Below are 27,756 nucleotides of genomic sequence, written 5' to 3'. Positions count from 1 at the left end.
GCATATGTCCAGCTGCACTTTCCAAAAGAGAAATAGGTAAAACTGTTTCCATTGTACTTCCAGTATAATTCATCTTGCTTCTCAAAAGTGCTTTAAAAATGGAAGTGTGAAATGAAGAAATTGCACATCAAATATCACACTAGAAGTGTGAAAATACCCCTTTTTTTTTTTTTTTTGAAGTGACACATTGGTAAAATTCAGCAATATGAAAAGAAAGAGGACATTATTAAAAAAAAACTAGAGAAAAAGACAGTTTGATTTTGATAATTACATTAACCCCAAAATAATACTTACTGTAATTGCAGTCAAAACAAGTTAGTCTTTATAATACATTAGGACCAAATTCTCCTTCTGTTCACAAAACTGTGATTGCAGTGAGTTGACTGAAAAAAGAATTTTGAACAACATGCAAATCCTTTTAGTTATTCCACCAAAAGTCTCCTGTGTATCTTTTAATTTGTAATGATACTCTCTGATTATATGATTGATAAAAGTGGCTACCTGCTCCTTGGAAACAGCTTTTGAGATGAGATTAGATCTTACTGGAGAAAGGAGTCATCGGGATGACAAAAAAAAGGCAAATATTTAACTGGTGTGCCTGCTTCTAGATTAACAGAAAGGACCCAGTCCTCCACTGACCTGCACAACATATACCCCTTGAAACCAAAAAAAACCCAACCCTTAAAAAGATGCTTAAATCAAAGCTTTGTGCTGTTGTGAATGACCACATCAAATGCAAGGCAATGCAGAAGCAGGTCCAAAATACTTGTGGTTTAATGAAGATGAAGAAGAGCACACACATTGCAAAGAAACATGTTTTTCCCTTTTTAGTCAAAGATTCTAAGCTCTGCTTTATTCCTGTGGTCCTACAGAAATCTGAATATGTATAGCAAACACTGCTTTTAGCAGTCAAATGTAGAACAGTGAATGACAAGAATGAGTTAACATGAATAATAGGAAGATAATGCAGTACTCAGGCAGTATATATCTCGCATTTTAGACATGTTGGCCACGTAAAATAATGCCTAATTAAAAATTGGTTTATGTTGCCAAACAGTACTAGTGGAACATTCATTTGGACACCTGCTCTGACCAGACTCAAGAGTCTAGTTTTTCTGACTGTTGATTTATTTTTGCTCCAAAAGAATGTTTGTGGCAAATGCATGTTTACACAGGGACTTGTGCTCTCCATTTTCAGATGCTAACCTTAAGATCCCATAGATTTCCTTTTCCCTGTTAATAAGGGTGAAACATAAGTCTGGCTCTATTTTTTTTTTTTTTTTTTCAAATTAACCAAGATATAACAAAACAGTGACTTGATGAAAAACTTATCCAAGGGATAGATATTTGACAGTAGATGATTTGTAAGCACACACACAATATGAGCTGCCCTCACTCAGACCAAAGATGCGTCTAGCCTAGTAGTCTATCACTAACAGCTAATTTAACAAAATATATTAATGAAAAAGGCAAGTACAGAGTCATTCTTTTCTGTTATGTCCTCCAGGTGCCATTTTAAACAGTCAGTGACAGTCTTGTCCTCTCCATATTCATCTTCTTCTGAATAACTTGTGGCAGTGAAGCTTATGATGTAATTATAGTGAGGTTTGTGGAAGGAGGTTAAGTCTTCTACTGGGTCAAATAATATTGCTGGAAAAGAATAGACATTATTTTTGGCACATGAAACTTTTTTTTCAAGTATGAAACAGTGTTCTTCAAAAGTTGAGAATGATTCTTTGGAGTCTTACTAGACACACTAATTGGTCAGCCCATCTAAGACAAAAAAAGTACTTGGTTCTCATGGGGCAGAGGAAGGGGTTTAGCAGCAGGAGAGGTGATAGGATGATTACGTTTAATGGTTAAGAAAAATAATAAAATTGTTGCAGTACAACAAATACTTGTTCAGAGAGTATGACTTTCATTGTTTGACAGTTAACTGACAGTTAACTGACAGTTGTTTGACAATTTCTTGGCTTGTCCTTTAAAGGTGTTTAGTGAACTCTCATTTGAGGATCCAAACTGAAAGTTTACAAATAGAATGACTGCTTTGTGAAAAATATTGCCCTACTGAAATGAGGATGTTTTCATCTTCTTCTGATCGTCTCCAAGCTCTGCATGGCAAGTGGTGGTTAATCAGTTCAAATTCTGCATGAGGTGACTTTGGAGCACTTGATACTAATACCTACTATTGCAAACACATGATAAAGGGACCTTGACAGTTTGTTGTATGAGATGTCATGCTGTAATGGCTCTGGGGATGTGCTGGCTGAAGAGTGATTGTCCATTTAGTTGTTGCACACATCAAAGCTGTTCCACAACTCCCAACTTTCCTTCTCACTCCTCAGTTTACCTTTTCCCGCACTTGTCTGTACTTTCTGGGGTGCATGACTGCAATGTCCCACAGTATCTGAAATCAAGATATTGCATGCTTCAAAACAGCGACTGTATTCTTCTGGAGACTGAGTCACATCCGTGACCACCTCTGAGCAGGTGGTTGGATGAGACACCTCCTGCTGTCCCTTCCAGGTGGAGCTGTGAGTCTCTAACAGGACCAAAAGCCTGGAATCTAAGCCTAGCAATAAATTAACTTGAAATAAGGTCCAAGATATTTCACTGATTGGAGTGGCTAATGAGTCAAAGGAATGGTTGATCAGATGTGTCTGATCCTACTTGACTCAAGGTGTTTCAGCTGCACGTGGATAACCGTGCTTCCCTACAGTTCACTCAGGCTGTGTAAACTTGACACAGGACACACTGGGTGAACGCAACCCCTTTCTTGTGATTAGGGGGTTAACTCATCATTAGGGTCCTTTCTGGCACTGCTGGGACTGTCCCTGCAGACAGCTCACTGTGGAAATGGACTTGTGCTCCATAAAACCTCTTAGATTGGGACTTGTCTTACGCCTTGGTATTCACTAAAGCAAAAAGCCACTCTTGAATAAACCATGACATGCTATGGATTGTTCACTCAGCTCTACTACAATAGTGGCAGTTTAATTTTATTTTATTTTTTTTTTCTTCAAGAACAGCCTGGTTTTAATAAATGTGCATCAGGTAAGCTGAGCTTTATAAATGCAGAATTTATAACTGCAAAATCCTTTGATGCCCTGAGAGTTACTTGGATCCATTTAAAGATGTTACAAACTTAAAGAAAGCATACAAATCTGAAATGTAATACCAGCAGATAGTTTAACTGGCAGGAATATGAATTATTCACTTTCTTTTCAGATGGTATGTATCTCAGGTTCATTTTAAAAAATTTGTTCTAATATTTGTATGCCTAGCATTTAATATCGAAGGCCACAAAATAAAAAGTTTGTCAGATGAAAGAGCCTCCTCCACAATTTTAACAAATGCCATTAACACAAAATATAATACTGACATGCAGGATCATTTTTAGAAAAGATTTTACTCAGTACAGCCAGTACAGCTAAGCTCCAATAATATGCAAAGCATACTTCACTTGCCTTCCATGTTCATCTTGGATTTTATTAAATAATGTCTGTCGCACACAGAAGTCTTAATAGAGACATTATTAATATCAATAACCTCCATTTTTTGTTGCAGCAGACTTCTATTTGTATTGCAAAGAAATGCTTTTTCTTTCAAATGTAGTAACCTCTTTCTTCATTTCCCAAAACAAAGCATGATAGCCTCCAGTTCAGCTGCTGCTAGTACCCTTTCTGCAAGCTCCATAGATAATTTTCTCTTTCATCAAAAGATTTGCATAGTCCAAATCTTCTTTACTCTTGCAGATTTGGTACAAGGCTGATATTTTTTTTCCTATTGACTTTCAAAATATCTCATGCTATCATAAGCCAATCTTGGTTGACATTGGGTAACTCTCACATTAAATTACGTGAGCAATGAGTTTTATAAATTCTAAATTACAGCTATAAATGAATTAACTGTGTAAACTGCCAGGAGCTGGCTCAGCAAAATCCCAAACCCTTCTGTCGTAGTGACAGAGGCCCAGGTTTTGCTGACTGAACTATCACACGCACAGACCTGATCTGTTTGATTTGCACATGAATGCTGACATTTTTTAAGAATTACAGCATTTATAGGTAGTGCCTACAATAATTACTAACTGAATTAACTCCCTCTTTTTCTGTGCTTCTCAGTTTCCATCAAGCCAATTTTTATTTTTTTTAGCCTCTCTTTCCCATGTGTGTGTAGTATTGACTCTCCATCCATGTGACCATGTCGCCAAAAAGTGACCAGCCCAAGGACGAAGAGATTGTGCTCTTTGCTGGGAGCTTATTATTTCCTCAGCCTTGGTTTGCAAAACTCTTATATACATGCTAACTTTTCACTAAGATCAGCATGGCTCTCAACTGAAAATTTACTGCAGAAGCCAACCCAAGCATCCATGCTATACAGCTGCCCTTAGTTACTTACTTATGCCTGCAATGGGATTACCTATGGGATACCTATGGGCTTTATGCACCTGGGACAAAGTTGTCCAGCAGGATGCCTGTTAGTGACCCACTTGTGTCTCAGCCCAAAGGCAAATGCCTTATTTGATGCTCTATTTCAAGCCTAAATAGAATCAGCTGAGCCCTCTGTGAGTGGAAAATACTGGCTTTCACAGGCTTTTCAGTCAGATCTATTGCAGTTGGCCACTCAAACATGCCCAGATCTCGATGTTTTGAATGTGAGAGGCTGTTGTTCATAGTTTAGTTGTTCACATTCCTCCTGTTCTGGAAGGTAAACCAGACTAGAAAAAAGCAAAGTCTATGTTTTCAAATACACATCCGAGTGGGCATGATGACACAATGCTAATACTTGTTAATGATTTATTTTTTTTTAAAGATCTCTGTCAACAAATATATCCTTCTTTACGTCAGGCTGCAGCATTTTCTACCACATAATGATGCATTAGTTATGCATGCCTGAACTAGCGATGCTTTTATGAGAAGGAGTAGATCTTGAAAGATCCATTTTAGAGAATTCTACTGCACGCATGATGTAGACAGGGAAGAAAGATGGAGAAATGAGGAGAGATTTTTGTATAATGTAAAGGCAGTCTTGTGGGAAGAACCTTGGCTTAGGAATATGAGATTCACACCCTGGCTCTCACCACAGACCCCAGCATGACTGGGCAAGATCCTGAATCTCTCTCCATATTTGTAAATATACACTCTCTCTCACAGAAACAGAAAACGCACATGCGCGCGTGTGTGTATGTGTGTGTGAGATACACATCAGGACTTTAAAACATTGCTGCCAGACTATCAGTAAGACTGTTTGGGCAGCTGAATCTCAGGAGGTGGGAAGTCTTTCCTTCACTTTTAGAGAACTGGTTCTGCTTTGTACAGTAAAATCCACTACGCTTATGTGCTGTAGGATGAGATTTAACTATGCACCACAAAACTGATTCCCACCCAAATTTTCTGGTATGCAAGAATGCTGCAGTTGGCTTGTTCTGATAGCATTTTTGTGAAATTTATGTTTTTCAGAGAGTGAAGGACAAGTGCTTAATATAAGCGTGCACACAATTGCTAAAGATATGCAATATGGTATCCTATATACACACAAATAAATGTATACTCTAAATGTCCAAATAGTTCCTGTTCTGGCAAAGAAGCCCACAGTGGGCTCTGTATACCACTTCAAAGCCCTTTGGGAGTACTGGGTTCCCCATAGCCTCCCTTTCTCAGTTGCAGCTCTGCTCAGCTTGTGTGCTTCCTTCCACAGAGGACAACCAGCAGTACTATCCAGCCTGTGATATCAAAGACACTGGAGTCAGCAGGAATCATAGTCTAGTGAGCCATATATTGGCACCCATGTTAATTTGAATCAACTCATTAACACAGAGGATTTCTTCTACCTGAGACCATGGGGTGTGTCCATTTCTGTTGGTCCTATGAATTTCCACAGCAAAGCAGTGCAAACATCTTAAAATTATTGTAACCATCGTAAGTTATTCCCCTGAGCATGGGCTAGTTAGCTGTGGTGAAGCTTTGGTCCCCTTTTGTGGCAGTCTTTGTTTTTGTTACAGACCTGCCTCAGTCTTTCTTTGATCAGGATGTCCTTCTTTCAGTGGATGCCTTCTCAACTCAACAAGTTTGGGTGTTCACAGGAAGGGACCTGCTGAAACTTTCCATTGCCCTCATGGCAGGAATTTCCTCTGGCTCCACGCAGTCTACAGCATGGGATTTGTGACATACTTCCCTAAAGGTGCAAAATCTAAGTTCATGAACAAACACAAGTAGAGGGGTGCATCTGAGCATGATCAGGCTAGCACCAGCAATCTGATCAGCACACCTTAAGCGGCTGTTTGCCTTTACACTGGCAGTTCATAGTAAACTAGCAGCGAGTGAGTGATCAGCAACCACATTTCAGTGGCAGTGGCAGCAGTGTATCACACCCACCAGCCATCACCTGATCATGTTCTTGGGAACTGCTCTTAACAGCCAATTTTGCAATACTCTGAACATCTTACAGCACCTGTTAATAGAAAGATATGAAGTGTCAAAATGCACACACATCTTAACACTTAGATGAAAACCTGGTATAGATCAAAATTAATTAAATTCATAAATAAAAGATTTGACACCAAAATTCTGCTCTTGTGAGAATCCAACACTGAGCAACAATTTGTAAGGGCTGAGTCCATTAATACAGCTAAATTTACTCTCTCTAATAAGTACAAGGTCCAGGATAACAAAATACCACATCCATAAGCACATTTTTACAATCAAAACTAACATGATCTAGAACCAAAGTTCAGAACAGTTGTTCATCACCAATACCATGAAACAAGTTCTCTCCATTAAGGTGAATTATACACCATGCTTAACATATAGAACTAGCGCCTTTTAGCATGCAGTCATAACATGCCCTCTTAGCATGCAGTCATAACATGCCCTTGTTGCAAGATTGCACCTTTATTGCATGTTTGCTGGACCCTACATGCCTGGGAAAACACCCTATGCAGCTTCCTTTTGCATGAGGCTGAGAGGACAGTTCGACAAGCAGACTTGGGCAATGTCTTTTTGGTGCTAGGTAATTTGTTGCTGAACAGATGTTCATTTTCACAGAAATAACTGTAAGGCATCACCACAAGATGGTTCCAACTGTGTATCCATGCCTTATGTTAAGAGGTCTGCACTGCAGATCTTAGTTTGAAGTTCAGGGCACTTTTTATCTAAAGAAGAAAACACCTGAGTGGGCCATTTGACAATAAAATTCACATCCATGCATCAGCAACTGATTACTGTCCAGGTAAGGCTCTGCAGCAATTGGCATCCTGGACTGTGAAAATGAGCTCCATGGTAAACTGTGTATGTTGTCAAGTGAGTGTGAGAGCAGGACTAAAGGAGTGAGCTCCCAAATAAATCTGCAAAATTTAATGGCCCATAACTATCTTGGACTATCACATACTGGATAGTCCAGCCACTCAGATGTGGGACTGATGTGAACAGAGAGGCTATAATCAATAGGAGGCTGGCCTCAGGAACTGTCATATGAGAAGGACCTTACTTTTAGGTTTTCCATCAAAACTGGTGTTGTCTAATGTTTGGGGGGGGGGGGGGGGGTATGGTATGTGTGTGTGGGTTTATTTTCCTCACTGAGTAATTGAAGTATTTTTTGAAGTCTCAGTGAAAAGTTCCAGGAACTTTTCTGTGGCCGCAGGTTGGTTTACAGACCTGAGAACAGTCACTGATACTGGGGAATCCCTTTAATTAGTAATAGAATCATTAAAAGGTTCTTTGGTCTTTTTTCATGACCATGCCATAATACATAATGTCAAATAATTGCAATGAGATGCTCTGTAGGCCAGAGAAAATGATCCTTTGAAATGAGAAACAGTCTTTTGAAGACGCTGTCTTTTTAATTTCCCTTGCTTTCTGCACGGATTACAAGGTAAATTATAAGCATTTGTTCTTAACAGTTGCAGTAGAAACATTTAGGATGCCTGAGAGAAGAGAACTACAAAAAATACAGATTATTGGATGTCTGTCTTTGTGTGACAGAAGATGGATTAAAATGATAAATTATGGTTTACCTAATAAAGATTTTATAGACTGTGGTTTATGATATCTTGTAGCACTTCCACCACATTGCGAGCAGCTTTTCAGACTAACAACAACCTGTGATGACACAGCATCCCTACAGTGGTAATAACTCACTTTCCCATACAATCTGCAAACTAATAATGGAAGTTAGTAACAGGATAAATCCATGGAACAATGGCCCTCACCTAAACTCTGGTTAATCAATCAAAAGGACATGAGATCTTCAAGAGAGTGAAGAGAATTTGCTGCAGCAAAAGGTCCCACAACATCTTTGAACTCCCCTTTAGCCAGCAGATAACTGACAGAAGCACGTGGAGGAAGGCAGAAAGCAAGGTGGACAACTGGTTAGAACAGCAAGCTGTGGAAACAACAACATGCTAATGAATTCAAATGGAAACAACTGTGAGGGGAAGCTCCTTAAACTTAATTAATACTCAAACCATTTCCCTTCCCCTTTTCCCAGAAATGAGGAGAGGGGAGAGATTTTCGTTGTCCAAAGTTTAGCAAATTACTTCCTTTGTTTCTGCCAAAATCTGAACAAAATGTTCAAACCTGGATACAAAATTAGGCTCCCAAGCCTATTTTTAGAGAATTAAGTATAAAGTCACGTTTCTGTAATCTGTGTCTCTGTAGGTGGATCCCTCCACTCAGCCATTCAGTATGTGATATGCACAGAAATTTGCAGAGGCGAGGGCTTTAGCAAATAGAGCTGAGCCTTTCAAAAGCACAGTCAAGCAGCTTCCAATACAATTAATGCACAAAATAAAACACTGTGTAGAGTTTTGAAATATCTCTCCCCTGATACCAGGAGAGTGCCTGGCAGCCACGTCTCCTCCCCAAGTCCCACTGTTCAACACCTAATTTAATGCATAAGTATGCCCTGCAAGAGATAAGCATGGTGGACAGCTTAGTAGTTTATTTTTAGTTGTTTACACATTTCAGCTTTTTTCCTGTGGGTTGACCTGTTGAGTCCTAAATTGCAAGTCTGAATGCAAACGCTTATGGCACCAAAAGATCATTCCAGGGGTATTTCTAAATAGGCACTGATGAGTGTGTAGCCAGTATTGTATTCCAATTTTCTGCTTCATTTAGAGAAGTGGAAAACAAAGACAGAGCTGCACTAATTCCTGTGTTAGGCAGGTGGAGACCAGCCTAACTCAGGGTAAAGCAGTGGGAATACTGCAAACTAGAGAGGGTCTGCAGAGGGAAAGCAGCCCCTCCCAATGATTGCGCTGGTTAGTCCTGCACCAGTAGCAAAAGGTGATTGCTGCCTCTCCCCAGGGCTTACTGTGAAAAATCTCCTTTGTCTTTCATCCATGATGCTATCAATTTACAGTCCTACCTGCTAGTCCAGGAGCTTATCACCCCCATAAATGATAAAATTAAGGGTTTAGTTATAGTCAAACAAATCTACTAATATAAGCTATTTATAGGCATGAGCTTTTCCTCTGGGGAAGCAAAGGGCAGTCAGCTGGTTCTTATCAATGACTGGAAATTGCCTCAAAGTGGTATGACATCTATACCAAAATGCTGCTGATGAAGGCAGCTAGGGTGCAGTTTCTGAGGTGCTGGTCTTGGGTGAGTTTCCTCTGTCATGAAGGGGAACGGTGTTAATGTTCAGTCGAAGGTTTGGGAGACTTTGCTGGATACCTGATGGTAGCAACGTGCAGGCTTTTGCTGGCTGTCACTACTGACCTGGCTTAGCCACTCTCTCATTCCTGCAGCATGTTGCCTTAGGCAAAACCAAAGGGCTTACACAGCAAAATGAAAATCAGACAATTCAGGTGTAGTAAAAAAGGCTAAAAAACCCCAGACTAATCAGGGGATGGGAATCTGTGGTGGTCTGAGAAAAAAAAAGAGGGCAATGGCGAGTTTTAAATTGCACAGCAGGTCTAAGGAAGTCACAGTGAAAACTCCCTCATGAAGTGGAACAGACTGGAAGGTGAAAAACTTCTCTCACTGATCTTTGGCAAAGCAAATTAGACAGACTTACAGGTTTGATTCAGCAGTTGCCGGATGAAACTGTAGTTGAGGCTGTTGCATCCTGCCAGACCAGAGGCAAATACCCACTTGGCCCCACAAAACTGGGCACCTTATGCACTGCTGTGCATCTGGGATTTCCTGTAACTGCTAGCAGACCACCTCACAGGCCAACATTTTCAGCGGTGCTCTTAATTCTGCAACTGTGGAGCTGGACAGCAAATCTTTATAACTTGGAATATACCATGGCACAAACTCTCAATGGAGTTTCCTTCTTATTTCAAATTTATGTTGCAAGGTAGGAATGTGACAGCAAACTTGTGTGTGGGATCAACGGCCCTGAGAGGAACTGGTTACAAGAATAAATAGAATCCTCACCACCTTTCTAACTCTGACCCTTGAGTACAGAAAACTAAAACACTGGGGGAGAAAGGCTTTTTAGAATTACCCTGAAAATAACTCAAGCGTCTAATTTCTCTGTTTTTTTGTGAAGGGTTTTGAGACTGTGACAAAATGTCTCTATCCATGGCAAAGCAAGGAAAACAATAAGGCCCTTCCTGGTTTTCTTCAGTAAAAAGATTTGCTCCCTGATCACTGGGAGGGAACCTGAAAAATTCCCAACAAAATTCTCCCTCGGACTTTCAGACCAGAATAGCAGGAAATAAAATATTAGACAGAAAAAAACCCAAATTCCACAAACTACAGGATTTTTTTCACACCACCACCACACCCCCCCACCCCCCCCCAGCACCCAAATTCTCTTTCTGAAAGAAAATGGGCTTTCCATGAGATGACCTTCAACATCACGGAGGAAGTGAGAGGATTAGAGAGCACAGCACAGTTTGGTGCCAGCATCACTTCTTTCAGAAGCTCATCATGCTCTCTAACTACTGACAAGCCTCTCCAGAGAGAGTTGGGGAACACAATTCCTGCAGGAGTGCTGTCTTCGTCAGCTGTGTTACAGCAACTCTCAGTCCCAACTATATTCCTCTCTTTGCATGCTACAGAGAACCGTTTTAGTTTTCAGCCTTGCTGAGCCTGTTTAATCTTGATCACTATCAACCTAATTCCCTGATGAGCCAATCTGTAACATACTCTGGCTCCTATTGCTGGAGCTGATGACTGAATTTGCTTAGTTGAGGAATGGATCTCCTTGACTTTCATTTTGAAGCAATGGTACTTCATTGGCATTGGTCATTCCAGACTGATTTCAGTTAAGCTCCCAGGGTGTGTTTAAAAGATTTACTCACTCGGGGCCTCAGAGCAGCGGTTGGAGGAGGATAAGAAAGAATTTCATGCAAGTTCTTTGTTTCTAAACCACTTTCTATGCATAAGGTTGTGCAAAGATTTCTGAAAACAACCATGGAAAATACCACTTCAGGACAGGATTTACTGGTCTGAAAGCAATTGCTTTATGCTGAGAGTCCTCCTGTCCTTTTGAGAGTCCCCCTGTCCTTTTGACTGTGAAACTCACCCCCTAACTTCCTTCTGATCAAAAGGAACATGGTAATTTATAGGGCTGCCATGGTTTAACCCCAGCCAGCAACTAAGCACCACGCAGCCTCTCACTCACTCCCCCCCATCCAGTGGGATGGGGGAGAAAATCGGGAAAAAGAAGTAAAACTCATGGGTTGAGATAAGAACAGTTTAATAGAACAGAAAAGAAGAAACTAATAATGATAATGATGACACTAATAAAATGACAACAGTAGTAATAAAAGGATTGGAATGTACAAATGATGCGCAGGGCAATTGCTCACCACCCACTGACCGACATCCCACCAGTCCCTGAGCTGCGATTCCCCGCCCCCACTTCCCAGTTCCTACACTAGATGGGACATCCCATGGTATTGAATACACCTTTGGCCAGTTTGGGCCAGCTGCCCTGGCTGTGTCCTGTGCCAACTTCTTGTGCCCTGGCTGGGCATGAGAAGCTGAAAAATCCTTGACTATAGTCTAAACACTACTGAGCAACAACTGAAAACATCAGTGTTATCAACATTCTTCGCATACTGAACTCAAAACATAGCACTACTAGGAAGACAGTTAACTCTATCCCAGCTGAAACCAGGACAAGGGCCTGTGAAGATGCTGAGAAATAATAATCTTAAATTTAAAAAAGACCAGAGGTTTTTTTTAAAAAAAAGCTTTTTCACCTCCTATATGATTATTTGTAGCACATAGTTCTCAGTTTTTGCAAACACTTCCAAAATACCAGATTGTTCCCATTTCAATTTAGACTTCTAGAAAGGGGGTTACACTGATACATTCAAAGGTATAGCTATCTGTAGTATAACACATTCATAGATAATAATAGACTAGACTAGACTAGACTATTTCAGTTGGAAGGGACCTACAATGATTATCTAGGCCAACTGTGAATACTGTGCTAGTGGCTGTAATTAACAAAATTCAGCGAAGTTATTCAGCTAAATAAATAATATTGAATTATTAAAGTTCTTATAGAAACTAAAGGTCTCTTAAATGACCCTTCTTCAAAGTCAAAATGACTTTTAAAAAAGTTCACAGCTTTATCTTTTACAAGAAAGGAGTTGGATGCTTTTTACTTTCCAGCTAGAAAGCACAGGCAAGGAATACCACACCTGGCATGATTTAGTAGTCAATGTTACTTATTAAGAGGCATGCACCACACATGGCACAGGGGTATTTATCACAAGCTCACCCTATGAAGAAAGACAGAGATGGACTGTGTCAGCACAGCAGTCAAATGCTCTCACCAGGTAGCAGGAAGCCTGCTACCCAGTGACATAATGACAACAGTTTGAACACAGCCCTACATGCCCTGAAATCGCTCACTTCTGACCCAAACATACAAAGCTCAAGACACCTAAGAGCTAAAATCATTACACCGTATGCCCTTGCTCCTTGCAGTTTCCCTGCCTCCCACCCTTCACATTTTCAGTAATATCTGAATGCCTGAAATAAAGCCTCGGATATCGCTGACTTTAACACCCTGCTTAGTGCTTTTCCCCCTCTTTCCTCTATCATGTTGCCATTTGTGTTCATTTTCACAGAAACACTGGCTTTACAAAAAGAAAATCTAAGAGCAATAATAAATGTGGACTGAAAATCCAACTCCATCTAGAATTACCATACTGAAAAAAACAGATGTGTGTGTTTATTATAAACACATGCCTGGCCAGCCTCTACTTTGCCTGCAGCTTGCTTTTACTCTTGATAGAGGATTCAAAGATTTAACAGGGCAGTCAGGAAAACAAACAAGAAGTTATCTTCTGCAGGCCTGCTGCAGCCTCATATGCATTCACAGCAGGAGTGAGGGGAGGTGTGGTGTGTGCTGCAGTGCTGGCGCTCTCTCTGAGCGTCAGGGTGTTGGCAGGGCACCTGCAGACCTGCTTATGAATCTTGAAACTCAGGAGGGTATTATCTAGAGGAATAGAGAGCTATGTTTTACTTAAAGTCCAGGTTGTCTCCACAACAGTCTCAGACTGCTGTGGAGGCAGTCACTCCTGATGTACAATGGTGTAAGAGTGAGCAGACAAGGGGGCTGTTTTGGTTTGTCCCCAGAACTTCACAGTGAGGACTGGCATAAGGGCAGGCCTTGGTGCTGCGGGAAGAGATACGCTATTCCTTTTGTTATCTAGAGTCAGGGGCACCAAACTCATCTTGGAGGCATGTGAACAACTGATACCATCAACAATGTCATCAAAAAGCTGCTTCAGACACATGCCTCCAGATTCAGTCAGGGTCATCTCTGCCTTTTACCTTCATATCCTGTGACCTGCTCTTGCCTGCTGTCAGAAGAGATTTTAACTGACCTCTTTGTAAAGATTGCTTTGTTTTGCCTCCACCTGCCTTTTCTGGCCTTCATTCATTGAAGTTCAACTAGTACAAAAGAAAGAAAATTGGAGGATCCTTTCTAAGCTCTGCATTAAGGAAGGTTTTCCACATCCAGGAGCCAAATGACCAATTTTCCAGTGCATAAGCAGTGCAGGGTGGACACAACTGACTCTACCATTCTTCACAGGCACTCTTGAAGAGGGATGTCCCTACTTACCAAATTTGCAGCAGGAAGGTGTGACAGAATGTGTATTTTGCTGTCAGTTCCCATGGCTGGGCAGTTCTGAGCTGCTCAGTGAGCTTTGAATCCAAAACTTCCAAAAATTAAAACCGCAGGTCTATCATGGCTATGCCAAAGCCCCAAGCCCAGCAGATTCATTGAAACCTTACAAAGATTAGCCAATAGACAGTGACAAAATCCTTACAGCACAAATTGCAATTAGTACAAGCAAACAGGACCTCTTTAACATCAAGCATCTGTTTGCAGTCTATTTTAATCATGGTACCTTCAGGTTTCCAAAGAATGGAAATTGAGGGCACAGCTATGTGCTCTGAATTTAAGAACAGATGCAAACTGATGCCTGCTGGGCGTGATCATGCTGGTAACCTTCTGTATCAGAGAGGGAAATGAAACCCAATACAAATGGGATTAGCAAGAATCGAAGTGAGGTATTTCTCTGCAAGCAAAACAGAAACCATTATGCATTCATTGGAAAGAGGATAGAAAAAATCTTGGGGCTTGACTCCTTGCCTCATACCAATAGGCTTAAGACATGATAGAAACCTGGCAAACTTGACTTCTCCACTTACTCTAAACAAGAGCTATTTCCATAGGGAGGGAGCTGCCTCATGCTTGTGACAGGGTGACAGAATATGGTGCACTCATTTTGAGCTGAGTACTTGATATTCTGTAAAGCTATACACTCGATTATCTGTGGCAGCCTGTTCCTGTAGCTATAGCCTGGATTGTAGTCTGCCTCCTACCTCCCTTCTAGCAGAAGGTTGATCTGCTGGGTAATTATCTTTCTTATGTGTTGCAGGGGCAGGCATTACATTTTCAAGAGACTGGTGGGAAGGTAGAAGTACTTCACATAGCCACGGTAAGAGAAATCTACTTGCACTACTACAAACAGCTGTCTTGCAGAAGCCCCCACCTGCCTGCAGAAGCCAATCAGTAAGGATTGTTTGGCGACAGGCAGAAGCAATGGGAAGAAAAGTAAAGTCATCCTGTTAAGAAGGCAGTCCTGTGAAACTCCAAGGCATGGGGCTTGAGTGTCTCCTACAGGTTGACATGTTCCAGTAATGCCCATGGTGAACTGAAGTGCTCTTGCTATTTCACCAGTACTGTGGGCAGCAGTATGAACAATTTTTCTGTGGTGCTGTGTTTCACAGCTAGACTGACCACTTGTAGAAGCCTTTCCCCTCACTCAAGCCTTCCTAACACCTCTGGTTTGGACTTTAATGTCTAATAAGGGTTGAGCTGAAATGTCAGCCTTTCCCTGAGCAGAGATGCTAATAGTATCTTTCTTCTGCCATGAATCCACCACTTCACCTGAAAACTACTCCTGCAAAAGGAGGGTTTTGACTAGTTTTTCAGTCAGTTCTTGCAATTGCAGGATTGGGAGAGATGACACAAGAAAGGAGTCAGGGAAGCACGGCTAGGAGTTGGGGTAAGCACTGACCTCCCAGATCCTGGATAGCTTTAGATGAATGTGAAGGTATGGAGAGACAAAGATGCAGAAGTGTAGAGCTAAGGTTGAATTTCAAGGTACTGGGCAGGTGCAACGTGATAACACCAGATGTTGGAGAGAACAGCTGTCACACCGTCTGAATATGTGGCCTGCCCACATACAATCAGTGCTTGTGAAAGGCCCAGTCTACTTCAGCAACACATTGAGACCTTTATCTGAAGGGCTTTTCCACCTCTTTCCCTCTTCTCTCTTTGCTAGATCACCTGGAGACCTACAGATGTGGTTAGCAGCAGGGGCCACTAACAGGGACAAAAGGGACCAATAAGCCATCTTTGCAAACAATCAAGGCTGGCCATATAGCACGACCATCCTAGAGAGGACTAGAAGTTGGGAAGGCTGACGAGGCATGCAGAGATCTTAGCTGACTTAATCTGGGGCTAGTGCAGCCTAAACCTTGTTCCTCATTCTAATGACTGGGCCAACAGCCCTGTTTTATCATTGGCCTTGGAAAACAGTAGCAAAAAGCTTTTTGTAAACACTTTAGCAATGGAGAGAAAATCCCAAATGCTATAATTCATTTAAAATCACAGAAAAAAAAAATTAATTCTGCACACTGGAAATATGAAAGTAGCCCAAAAACATTACAGCAGCTTCATAAGAGACTGTGAGTGGCATTTTTGTTTGTTTGTTTCGCCCTCCTGAATTTATGTCAGCCCCACTTGACATCATTTTGTCACTTGCATCCCATTTTTGCCCTTGTAGGCCCTATGGACTTAGTCCTGATTTACAACACTGAGCGGAAAGCAGGACCTTGGCTACATCTACAGGATGGCATGGGAAGATGGCTGCAGCCAGTGTCATGCACACAATTCCCTTTGTGTTTCTGTAGGCTTAGTCAGCATGATGGCAGGAGTTACCCTGTGACAGCGATCAATACATGTGGGCTGGTGTAGTGATTGCCAAACAAGAAGTAAAAGGCTGTTCTCTTACAGAAAAATACTTTAACCTTGTTATAAGTGGGGCATATTAAGAATAACATAGGAAAAGATCCTTACTGACACTCTCACTCTGGTCTGACCAGCCTAACTGTGAAGCAGTTTCATCCTTCGAAATCTTATCTACACCAGTAACAAAAATCCCTGTGCAGTTCACTCTAAGTGCCCTATCAGCACAATTGGGCTTTATACAAGTGAAGGCCCACTCCTACAGGCAGCCCACAGCCCACAACACTTAGCTGTGCATGAATAAAGGGAGCCAGGGAAAAGAAAGGGAGGGAGAGATGTTTCCCTTCCTGAGCTACAATGCATGCCTCTGTAAAAAGTTTCACAACATGTCCTGTTTTATTTCACGAAATACAACCTGCTACTTTATGAGCTGTTCAATTCAATAGCTTGCTTGCTTTTCTGTTGAGCTCACATTGCCTACTGCACCCTGACCATCTACTACTTGGACAACTTCTGGGTGCTCTTAGCATGTTTGTCATAATTTTTGTGACTTTTTGTGCTTTTCCCAGTTAAGGATTCAGGTGCGATAACTAAAGATGTGTTGCACATTTCAGCTGAGTAAGCTTGTGTAAAGAATTTAATGTATCTAAGCAGGAAATCAGCTGCTGGCTGGTCATGTCAGCCACATTGTTCTCCTGGCTTCTCCCAAACATACTTCCTCCTCTGTTCTTTGTGTGATTGTTTGGAAACTGTCACGTCCAAGTTACCTTTAAGTGCACCATACCTGCCTAGTGCAAGAGCAGAAGGAGAGCTGCAGCAGCTAGAACAGAAAGGGCTTGTAAGCAGTGTTCCTTCTGACCTTTCAATGTTCTTCTTCCTCATATAAATACAAACTTCATGTGAAAACACTACAGTGAGAGCAGAAGTCTTCCTTTTTTTGAATTCTTCCTCTAAAAGACTGTTAAGAGTTGTGGCAGATACTTTGGTCTGAAGTGACCTAATTACGATGCTTAATTATTTCAGAGCTGAAGTCTACTGTAGAGAAATTATGTTTGTCTTATACAAAAAAAATAAAGGATAGAAGCTAATTTTAGAGTTCAGGACAATGCTGTGGTGAAAGCATTGCATTTTAAAAAAGAAAAACATCACTGTAAGTGACTTGCCCATTCTGAACAAGAAAAGTAGTTTCAAACTACCTTTGTTGGCTATACTGAGAGCAGTTTTAAAATCCTGCTGTAGTGCTCCCACGACAAGCACTGCTGTAGAGATTTCACCAGATGCCTACAGATGATGTCAGGATCTCATAGGATGTGCATATCACTCAGAGGACATGACACAAGTTCTCCTAAATTAATTGCATAAATAATGTATAACTAGTTAAACTTTTGCAGTTTAACCAGTAAAGTACTCAATCTGAACATAATTACTGTGGAATGAGAATGGCTATTACATGATGAGCTGTAATACTGACATAAACTAACAAAACAGATAAATAAGAAGTATTTGAAATGTACTTCTTAACTCACTATATTGCAATAATTCATTTGTATCTTCTAGATAAAGGGAAGTTATCGAGTGCTGAGGAATTCAAACACTAAATTACTGCATGCTAGCTTTTCCATTCTGACTGCTGGGATGAACTCTTCAGGAGCTAAATTCCTCGGGCACACTGAGTCCAGAGGAGAACTGAGTGCCTCTAACGGCAGTTCAAGGTACTGTTGAAGGCGATGGAAAGGGAGATCCTAGAGCTGGCCAGAAGGGCTTAGGCAGAAATGCAGGCAGCAAAACATGGCCCAAACTTTTGGTGCTTTTGCATGAGGCATCCTTCTCTCTTTTCAGTTCCTCTACACTTAGCGTATATTAAGTGTTTACACAGGCACTCAGTGACGTGCCTCTTAGTTTGCAAGACATGCCTCTTACTCCCCTAAGTGACTACTACTTCATCTCTCATTCTCAGTTTTGCTGTTCACAATGAAGATGTCCATGAACAGGGACTGTCTGTGTTGCCGTGTGAAAAGTACATGTGAAATGACCTGCACCATGACTCCTGGATCTTGCTCCTTTTCATATAAACACCTTTGCATTGCTTCCCCTGTGAGTCATGGGAGGAGAGAGAGCAGCATTTTCTCCTGTTATGTTCCCTGATGTCCACTGATTTCTTCACTGAGGAGAAAGTCTGTTGCATAATGTGCCCCAGCAGACCTGGACATGGATGCTTTATTCGCAACCCTGAGGATCCTTCAAGCAAACCTACCTGTTAGTTCCCAGAGCTTTCTTTTTCATACCACGCTGCTAATGAACTTGGACATTGCTGTTATGGCAATACTGAACAGTTCCAACTCTACATCTCGATTGCTGACTTCATGCTACACTGAGAGTTAAACCTACTCGCCTGTTTCCTCAGCACTGCTGCTTATGGCAATATTCAGGCTGCAAACCCATCTAGCTCAACACGATTCTTCTGCCAGTTGCATTAAGCCAGGTTTCCTGACTCACTGTGAATCAGTATGATCAGAATACATTACTCATCAGCAGCTGGACACCTGAAAGGCTTAACTCAGCCAAAATAATGATGGAGCCACTCAAAAAGGAAGCTAGATCAAGTGGTAGCCTGGTTATGACCCATGGTCTTCTAAGTCTTATGTCTCATAGTGATTAATCCCAGGTATTCTTCACTAGTTTTCTGCCTGCTGCAGGTTGCCTGTCTGCTAGATTATCTCATCCTGATAGACTAGCATAATACCCAAAGCACAGCGTCTAACATCCTTTCCAGAGTTTTCATCATAATTATTACCTATCTGGGCATTCTTGTAATTCATGTAAGTTGCTAACACTTCTTTGAATTTAACTAAACTCTTGGCTTCAAAATCTTCCCATGGCAGTGGATTCCACAGTCTAATTACATCTTGTGAAACTGTCATCTTTAATTTCTACCACTGCCTCTGCATTCTTATCTTTTGAGGCAGAAGTGTCTATTCTTCCATGTTTAGATCACTCCGGTTTGTGTTTTCTATCACCTCCTGTTTGTCCTATTCACAAAAGAAACAGTCAGATGCAAGAGTACTGACTTAAAAAAATAAAATAATTTGATTTCTGCACAAAGCAGGAAAAGCCAAAGGCTGCTTTAATTTGATCTAAACAACAGGTGCTTCTGTAAACCTCTGCAGTTTATGCCCTTTTCCTACATCCCAGCCAATTGCTGCGCATTCACACTCTCCATGGGTTAACTACCTTCTAAGGACCAATTTCTCCCCTACTGAACACCTGAATGAAATCACTGGATAATGCTCATTCATACTGGCTGAGGACCTGGTTTATAGCATTTTATCTGCATGAGCTTTTCACAAAATGCAGATGAAGGCAAATTCTCTTTCTGTCTTCATTGCCTTTCATACCATGCTCTTGAATTTAACCCTTTATTTTAGTTTAGCTTAATTCTGAGTGAGAGTGCCCACACCAGGGTCTAATTCTGTGCAATAAATGCACTTCAGAATTTAATTCAGATCCTATTGCCTGAGTGTCCCCATGTAAACAGGTTCCAGAATATCTATGAAATATATCTGTGAAATACAAGATATAAGATTAAAAAAAAAAAAAGAAGAAAAAGCAATTATTGGATGTTTTTGTCTTTTAAATCCATCATCTGGAGGCAGTCATTAAAAAAAATTCTGATAACCCTGAACTTTTCACAACTTTAACACCTTGAAGTATTTAAAGATCAGGGTCTGCTCTTTCTGAACCCCATGAATGCCCCTCACCTGCACCCCCATCTTGAGCAATAGACAAAAACTTCTTGCTGGGGCTCACTCTGCAGTGGTCTGACACTGCTGAGACTCTCCTGACTTGCTTGTCTCCCACTGAGCACTGGCATGTGCTTTTGTCTGATCTCTACCATCGCATCTGCCTGTCTCCCTCATCTGGAAAAGCAGACTTTTTCTGTGTTGTTTTAATGTTGTAGGTAAAGAACCTGAGAGCCATAATCCAGCACTGGCATGTGTCATCACCTCGGAAAATCAACAACCTTATGTCCTTGTCCTGTCACAAATTCACTCCAAAATTGTTCAGCTTCATAAAACCCTACGTGCATTAGGAGCCTGTAACTGCAAATGAGTGGTGTCCAGCCATCCCACTGCCCTTAGAAGCTGCCCAACACAATGAAAGCCATTGACCCTCTCTCTTGGTAGCTGCTGGTTTTCTGCTGCTTGAAGATCTCAGCACCAAAATTTGTGCCAAAGTGACATTTCTGTAGCAGCTCCCATTAACTGGAACAAAAACAATCATTTAAAATTGACAGCTGTGATGGAATGAAATGTTTCCATAGAAGGCACTGCACAATTATTTCTTGCTAATTCCAAAATCATGGGCAGGATGGTCCTGTGGAAGATTTTCCATCCAATTTGTATTGTGATAGGCATGATTAGGATGCTGACAAAATCAAGTCATCATGGTATATAAGTCAGATCACAGAAAGGATAAGGGTTTAACTCTTGTAATAAAAAAGTCAGGTGGCAGCCATGCTGTTAGTAATATAGATTTGCTTTCTAAATTTTGCCTGTGAACTCTGCCAGTAGAACTAGTGGTCACTAGCAGACTGCAGAAACAATTTGGCATGTCTCAGGTAGTCAGCTAGTTTGCTTTTTAATGAATGGCCATTAAAAAAGCTAGGAAAGTCAGAGATAGCAAGCAAACCCAGAAAGCATTATAAATTCAATTATAATCATTAATTTTGCTGATACAATACTTATGCCCAAATCCACTAAAATGAATAGTGGCCACCCAAGCAGCCTCAGTGCATTCTGAATAGGAATTTTAAGAAGCAAAATACAACAGTCAAGAAACCCAGAATGCAGCTTGATAGCTTGAAATTTCTTGCTTCTGTTTCAGGTATGAACAGTGACTAGTGTGTCAGAAAATCAGTCTGTTTTTCACATCTATGTCAGTTGGTATAAGACAATATCTGTTATTACCTCTTCCTGCAGTGCCTGCCTCAGGTAATACTTAGGAGCTCAGTATGCACAGCAGGAATTCATAATGAGCTCTTAGTTTAGATTCCCATCACTACAAAAAAGAAAGGTTAAAAAAACATTCAGAAGAAAAAATCTGGTGTCCATCAAAACCAAATGGGAGCCCAGGGTTTGAAGAGACACAATAAAAGAGCAATGGATTTGATATCACAAGTCATTACAGTAGTGCAACAATACTTTCTTCCCACTGAAAGAGCCCAGGACTTTATCACAATGTCACATCAGAGTCCCTGGCATTTAGCCCTTGGAGAATAGCTACTTCCTTTCTAAACACTGGTGCAAACTTAGCTGGATTGACAGCCCCAGGACCTGACCCGTTCAATTTAGCTACACAACAGGAACAATGCTGTCAAGACTGAGATGCCTCTAGCTCTGATCCCCAGGACATCTGTGAAAGGACAGTTTTGCCCTTCTGCCCTTGAGAGAGTTCAGTCAGTCTCAGTCTTATGGGGAGCAAGATTTCTTTGCCAGCTCACCTTCCAGTCCTTGTTTCCTAAAATCCTAGCTACTCTGTATATAGCTGTCTTCATTTTAATTTGATGCAAAAAATTCCATTACATTCTTCTCCTGTCCACTGCAGACTACCAGAAGACAACATTTACCTGATGGTTTTGGAGGAGACAGCTTATTTCCAAAGCAGCAAGATATTTTCTGCAGCTTAGGTGCTAGACCAAGTATCTGGCTATGTGTACAATACAATACACAGGACTTTGCCACTGATTTTACCATAGATAATAGAATTAGAAGATGATGTTGTTTGGAAGGGCCCTCTGGAGGACATTGAGTCTAACCCCTGTTCAAAGCATGACTTCCAGGTTCAATCAGCTTGCTCCAAGCCTTGTTCAGTGAAGTTTTGGGTATCTCCAAGAATGGGGATTGTACACCTTCTTTCAGCCTCTATTCCAGTGCTGCCCCACTCTCAGATGGAGATTTCTACATTTTTACAGGGCTTAGATGCCTTCCTTTTTCTTGCCCTTTAGTCTGTCCACCTAGATAAACTATCTCTTCCTGTTTGTACAAGGCTTTGTCATTCGAAGGAGACCATCCTTAAAAATAATAATAAAGTCCTAAAAACATTTTGAGATGCTGTTGGGAATCTCCAAGGTTTGCATGGCTACAATAATTTCAACACTAATCCATGTAGGTCTAGTTTCCGACCCGGAGAGTGGGAGAAGCTACATACAAATGAATGGGGGGAAAAAATAATAATTAATTGGCCAAGCATTGTAAGCATTGTGAATAGCCTTGCCCACCCAATAGCTCACCTGCTTGGTATTACTATGCTGTTGCTTTTCTTGCCTGAAATCTCCCCTGAAAACTCATATAGTATAGCCCCAAACTGTTCTGCCTAGAGAGGAAGCACAGCAGATGTTAACGAAATCAATCACAGTTCAAAATGCGGCTTGAGATCTAATCACAATCCATCTTGAAGTTTGATTAAGTGCTCTAACAACTTGAGGAAGAAAAGAAAAAAGCCAAAAATAGAGTGCTGCTCTAGACAGGTACAGAACTGATGACTAGGTGAGCTAAAAGGAAGATATAATAGTGTATTGTATTTCACATAAACTTTAAGTCCCCCAAAAGTGCTTTGCAGCTCATCCTCTCCCAAACCATGGGACTGTCTGAGGCTGTTGCTTCTTTCTGTTGCTGTTTTTTTCATCTAGGACCTGAAAGAATGTAATCCCTGTGTTGTAGTTCAGATCCACTCATTGACTGCTAAAGGCATCCTATGGTGAGCTAAGCATCAGCCTGAATTCCCCTGGTGCTCAACCTCCTGTCTTTGGGAGATATTATAATCTTTTTAATTCCACCTGGCACAAATACAGGCCCAGGTCCCTCAACTGCCTGTTGCAATTTCACAGTGAGTCTTCCTGTTGATCTCAAGGCCCATGCCCACATGTTTACTTACACACGGAACTGCTCATAGGATAGATACAGCTTCATAAACATCTGGTTTGATGCACTGCCCAGGATATCAACACTTTCAAGAAATAGTTTACGGAAGTGACCATCAGACTGCATAAACAATAAGACTTAAACAAACCATCAGAAGACTAAAAGGGGAACAAATACAGTATGACTCATTCAAGCATTTGAGGCAAAGAAATATGGTAAGAAGAAACAACCAATTCTTTGCTTAAGAGCCACAGATCAGTGAGACATTGGTCTGTGCTGTAAATTTTCCATTGTTCACTGTTCACGCAGCATAAAATCAGATTACAGCATCATTTAAGATAACATTATTACAGTTACATTTAGTTTGTGAGCAAGATTTTACCAAATATATTCAAATATATTAATAATAAGCCGTATCTTCATATATATATACCAAAGATGGAGTGTTTAGTAGACACATGGAAAATGTTAGAACTATGCTGAGGATGATGCATAGTTCAAAATGATCCCATCACTGTGCAGTATTTCACAACTGCTTTATACTACATTTCCATGAATGAGATGTTACAAATTATATAGCTCTGGTGGTCAGTCTTGAACCAGTGACAGACAGGGTTGTCACTCAGTCCCTGCCAGAGGGTGTCATTTGTCCTACTGTCCTTGAAGTGGAGGGATGAATGGATGCTTTTTCCAGATCTCAGGCCAGATAGTTTAGCTAAAAAACAGCTCACTGTGACATTTTCAGTCCTCAGACTGCTGTTCCAGACTCCCAGAACTGCTTTCTCTGGATCTTTTCACTGCCATCTCTTTTCCCTTCTGGTGTCCTCTCCATTTGCCATCACCTCTTCTTATCCTCTCCAGCTCATCCAGTTGTCCACTTCTTCTTTAAGTCACTATCTCCTTCCCCAGCTACCTTCTCTGTGATGCTGGACCAAAGATTGTTGGTCCCCGGAAAGTCACCAAGAGGAAAATATAGGACAGGAGTACCTTTTAGGAACAGTGAGGAGCAGGTGTAATTTTTAATTTGCTCTGTGTAATGAATTTTTCTTTCCCCTCCTACAACTCAGTAGATTCTCTCCCCGCAACACACACATCAGGAGAAGTGGCCACCAAGGACTGGGATCACTAGTGTTGGATAACATTGTGTGCATGCATAATGAGAGAGAAAGAGCGTATTATACCATGCAAGGGCTCATCTTCCCCCTCTAGCTGCTCCAGGAAGCACCAGAGAATCTAAGTGATAGCAGCTAAATTACCTCAAAACTGAAAGCAAGGTCTCTTCACCTATCCTAAGATGGATCAGTGCTCCTACACAAATCCAAGACTCACAGCTCTCATCTCCAGCTGGGAAAGTAACAATTCAGTGAAGAGCCTTGTCTGTGCATGGCTGCTAGCCTCTTCTTCTCTAGTCAGCTGAACTGTCTTATGCTTTCTTGGTGGCCAGTTTTCTCTGAACAGCATCTAGCTCTAAAAGCCTATTCTGCTGGTAAAATGGCCTGGCACTGGCCCTCACACATCCAGATCCTTGTATCTTCCAGGAAAAGCTACCTTTACCTAATGTTTTTAGTGAGGCATCAAAACCTTGCAGGCTGCTCCAACCAGAGGGAGCTAGGGGTGACAAACCTACCCTCTCTCTCTTCTGGAAACCCTCTGCAGAGTTCTTGCACCTTCCATGTGCACATAAAATAATACTATTTCAAGGACTCCCCCAACTACAAATTGACTCACTGTTAGAATTGCTGTGGATGTCCGTCTGTGTTGGCGCCAGGCTGTACTGAATTGACCCTTCAGAGGTGGCCCTTCCTGATAGTAAACAGGAGAAGAGAAGGGAGGAAGGGAAGGGGAAAAGAAAGGAAAGAAAAGGGAATATTTAGATAAACTCACTGAACAGATCTGCAGAGACCATTCACTATTTTTTAACAGAACTTCTTCACTATTCCTCCCACCTCCAACACACACACACTTGCACACAAACACATCTCCCAGCAGAAATCTGGGGAAGCTGGTTGCCTCAAGTCCTGCCAAGGAGTCTTGTTTGCTTTATCTGAGTGTCAACCCACTGGAAATGCCTTGTACTGGGGTCATTAAGGAGGGTGGACAGCACGAAAGCTGCAGAACTGGTGATGCCATTGCAACAGGTATGTGCAGGACTTCAGTGGCAGATAAGATCCTTGCAAACCAGGCTGTCAAGCCTGAGTTAATCTTTCAGCACTTCTTTAAGGACAGACACATATGATAGGACCTGAATGTTAAACATAAGCATGTCAGCCCTGCTGTCCTGTTCATTGGCAGACATTGCATGCAGCACAAAAATAGCTTGGCAGCATATCTCATTGCGAATAACTTTTCGCTCAGAAAAGTACAATCCAAATCCAATTTGGCATTAAGGGTATGTTTGACTCAGGTCAGCAAAAGCCATGTTATTAACCCGACATGTGTCTCCTTAGCAAACTGCACTTGTGAATTTGCTGTGGAGTGAATAGTCCTTGCTGCAGAAGGTGCAAAGGTACAGGCATCAGACTGCTCTGATGTTCTTCGTTCCAGACATGCTGCTCTGTAAATGAGGCATCAGAGGTGGACTGACAGCCTCACAGCCTGAAAGCACTTGAGTTCACGTATTTTGACATTCAAGTTCATGCTCACTACATTTCCAATCTAGTTCTCCTCTTTTTGGTCTTACTGCCTTCTCATTTGCACAAGGTCTGGGTATCAGTTAGCTCGTGTGACCTCCCTTTACCTGCAGTGTTGATGGAGGACCCTCAAGTATGTGCTATACTGTGAGCAATCCAAGGAATCTGAAAGGTTCATGGAGCTTTTACTAAAAATAATTTCTGTGTTGTTGCTACAGAGCAAACAATGAATCCATGAGCACCATAGGTACATGGCCATGTAAACAGCAGGAGATTTTACCAGTAAGGAGGAAAGGAAAGGAGCTTGGCATCTGTCCTTCAGTGCAAAGTCTCAGCCTGACTACTGAGGCAACAGTGAGACTAAATACCATTCTATAGATAAGCATTGTCTTCACTGAGCTCTTATTTCTCTTTAAATGATCTCCCTTCCTGACTTGTTCTCATAGAATTTGACTGGGCCATACATACTACTCAATAATGAAGGTGGATGATAAAATAGCATTCACATTAGTTACAGAATTTTTCAGAAAGGACATCCAGAATTAATTCTTCATTTGACAAAGTGCTGGAATTAACATATGAGTATTACACCATGTAGAAATGCTCATTATACTAGCTGAAGAGCAGTTAATGCTAAGTTATTGCTGACAGATGCTTTCACCCATTCATAAGAATACAGAATACCATTGAAATAATTTGTGTCTTGTAAGTGCAAAGGCTGAGGAGGAATTTCACTTTTATAGTCTCTACCTTGCAGCAGAATCAGCTGAAGCAAGATATAGGGCCATCCCTCCAAACCCTGACAGAGTACAAAGTTTTAGTATACTACTGTTGAGTTACTTTGAAGACTCCAGTCTCTTAGGGGCTTTTGTATGTTTATTTGTACTTACATCTGCTTGCAACAATGTTTCATTAAAAATCAGCAATAGCCCAAACACTTTCAGACTCTTCAAAATTGCCTAAGAGAATCAGCAGAAAAGGTAATTTGGTCATGAGCTCTTGTACTCTTGCTGTTTCACATGTAACAACAGCACACAGATTCTCTTGCTGTGAGGGAAGTGAGGTCAGTGACACATTGGCCTATTGTTTTGTTAAAGATCACATTATATTCAGAACTACTCTTTATTCAGTGCTATTTTCCTTGCTTTTCCAAAACAGCCGTTGCAAATCTACTAAAAAGCATCATGTTACCTACCTAGGCTTTCACTTTCTTCCTGTTTATCAAAGAAACCAGTTCTGAGGCATTCATGTATTTTATGAAAATTTTCTCAGAACTTGGTCTCTATTCCAAATCCCTTTTATCTTCAGCCTCTATTCATGCTGTTCCTCACTTTTGTTTGCACAATAGCTTTATTTTCTCTAATTGCATATTGGTTTAGTACTCATCCATCACAGCTTTTTTCCCCTCTCCTTTGCCTGCCTTGCCTTTGTTTCCTTACTAAGGTGTTTTAACTGTCCAGCATTTTTCAATAAGTCAGTACTGCTTTTATTATGTCTTTATGTCTTGAAACATTTCTTTACGTGTCAAAACTGAAACTTCCCAAATGCAACGCTTGTAGAAGCCTCTGCGCCCATGTGCTGAATTAACACGTTTTTCCAGTCTACCTTTCTGTGAGTCTCTTGAAGGATTGCACCTTCAAAACAACAAATAAGAAAACAAAAGGGGGGGAGGGGTATAAACACATACTGTATCTTTCCAGTGCTACTGGAAAATGCCTATTTCCAGTCAAATGTCAACACTGCTCTTT

At 41.1% G+C, this 27,756-nt stretch overlaps 1 protein-coding gene across 2 annotated transcripts in view; it reads right to left on the bottom strand.

Moving 5' to 3' along the window:
• Positions 1 to 27,756, bottom strand: part of NRG1 (neuregulin 1) — a 473,863-nt gene that overhangs the window by 277,096 nt on the left and 169,011 nt on the right. The window contains exon 2 of one of the 2 annotated variants that reach the window (XM_069777407.1): positions 25,107 to 25,181. The exons of the other annotated variant lie outside the window; for it this stretch is intronic. Coding sequence (XP_069633508.1) covers positions 25,107 to 25,181 — 75 coding nt within the window. The remainder of the gene's footprint in view (positions 1 to 25,106; positions 25,182 to 27,756) is intronic. 2 annotated transcript variants of the gene reach the window in all.

The sequence above is a fragment of the Haliaeetus albicilla genome, chromosome Z (genome assembly GCF_947461875.1).
Source record: "Haliaeetus albicilla chromosome Z, bHalAlb1.1, whole genome shotgun sequence".
Lineage (NCBI taxonomy): Eukaryota > Metazoa > Chordata > Aves > Accipitriformes > Accipitridae > Haliaeetus > Haliaeetus albicilla.
This window is presented reverse-complemented; position numbering and strand designations above follow the sequence as displayed.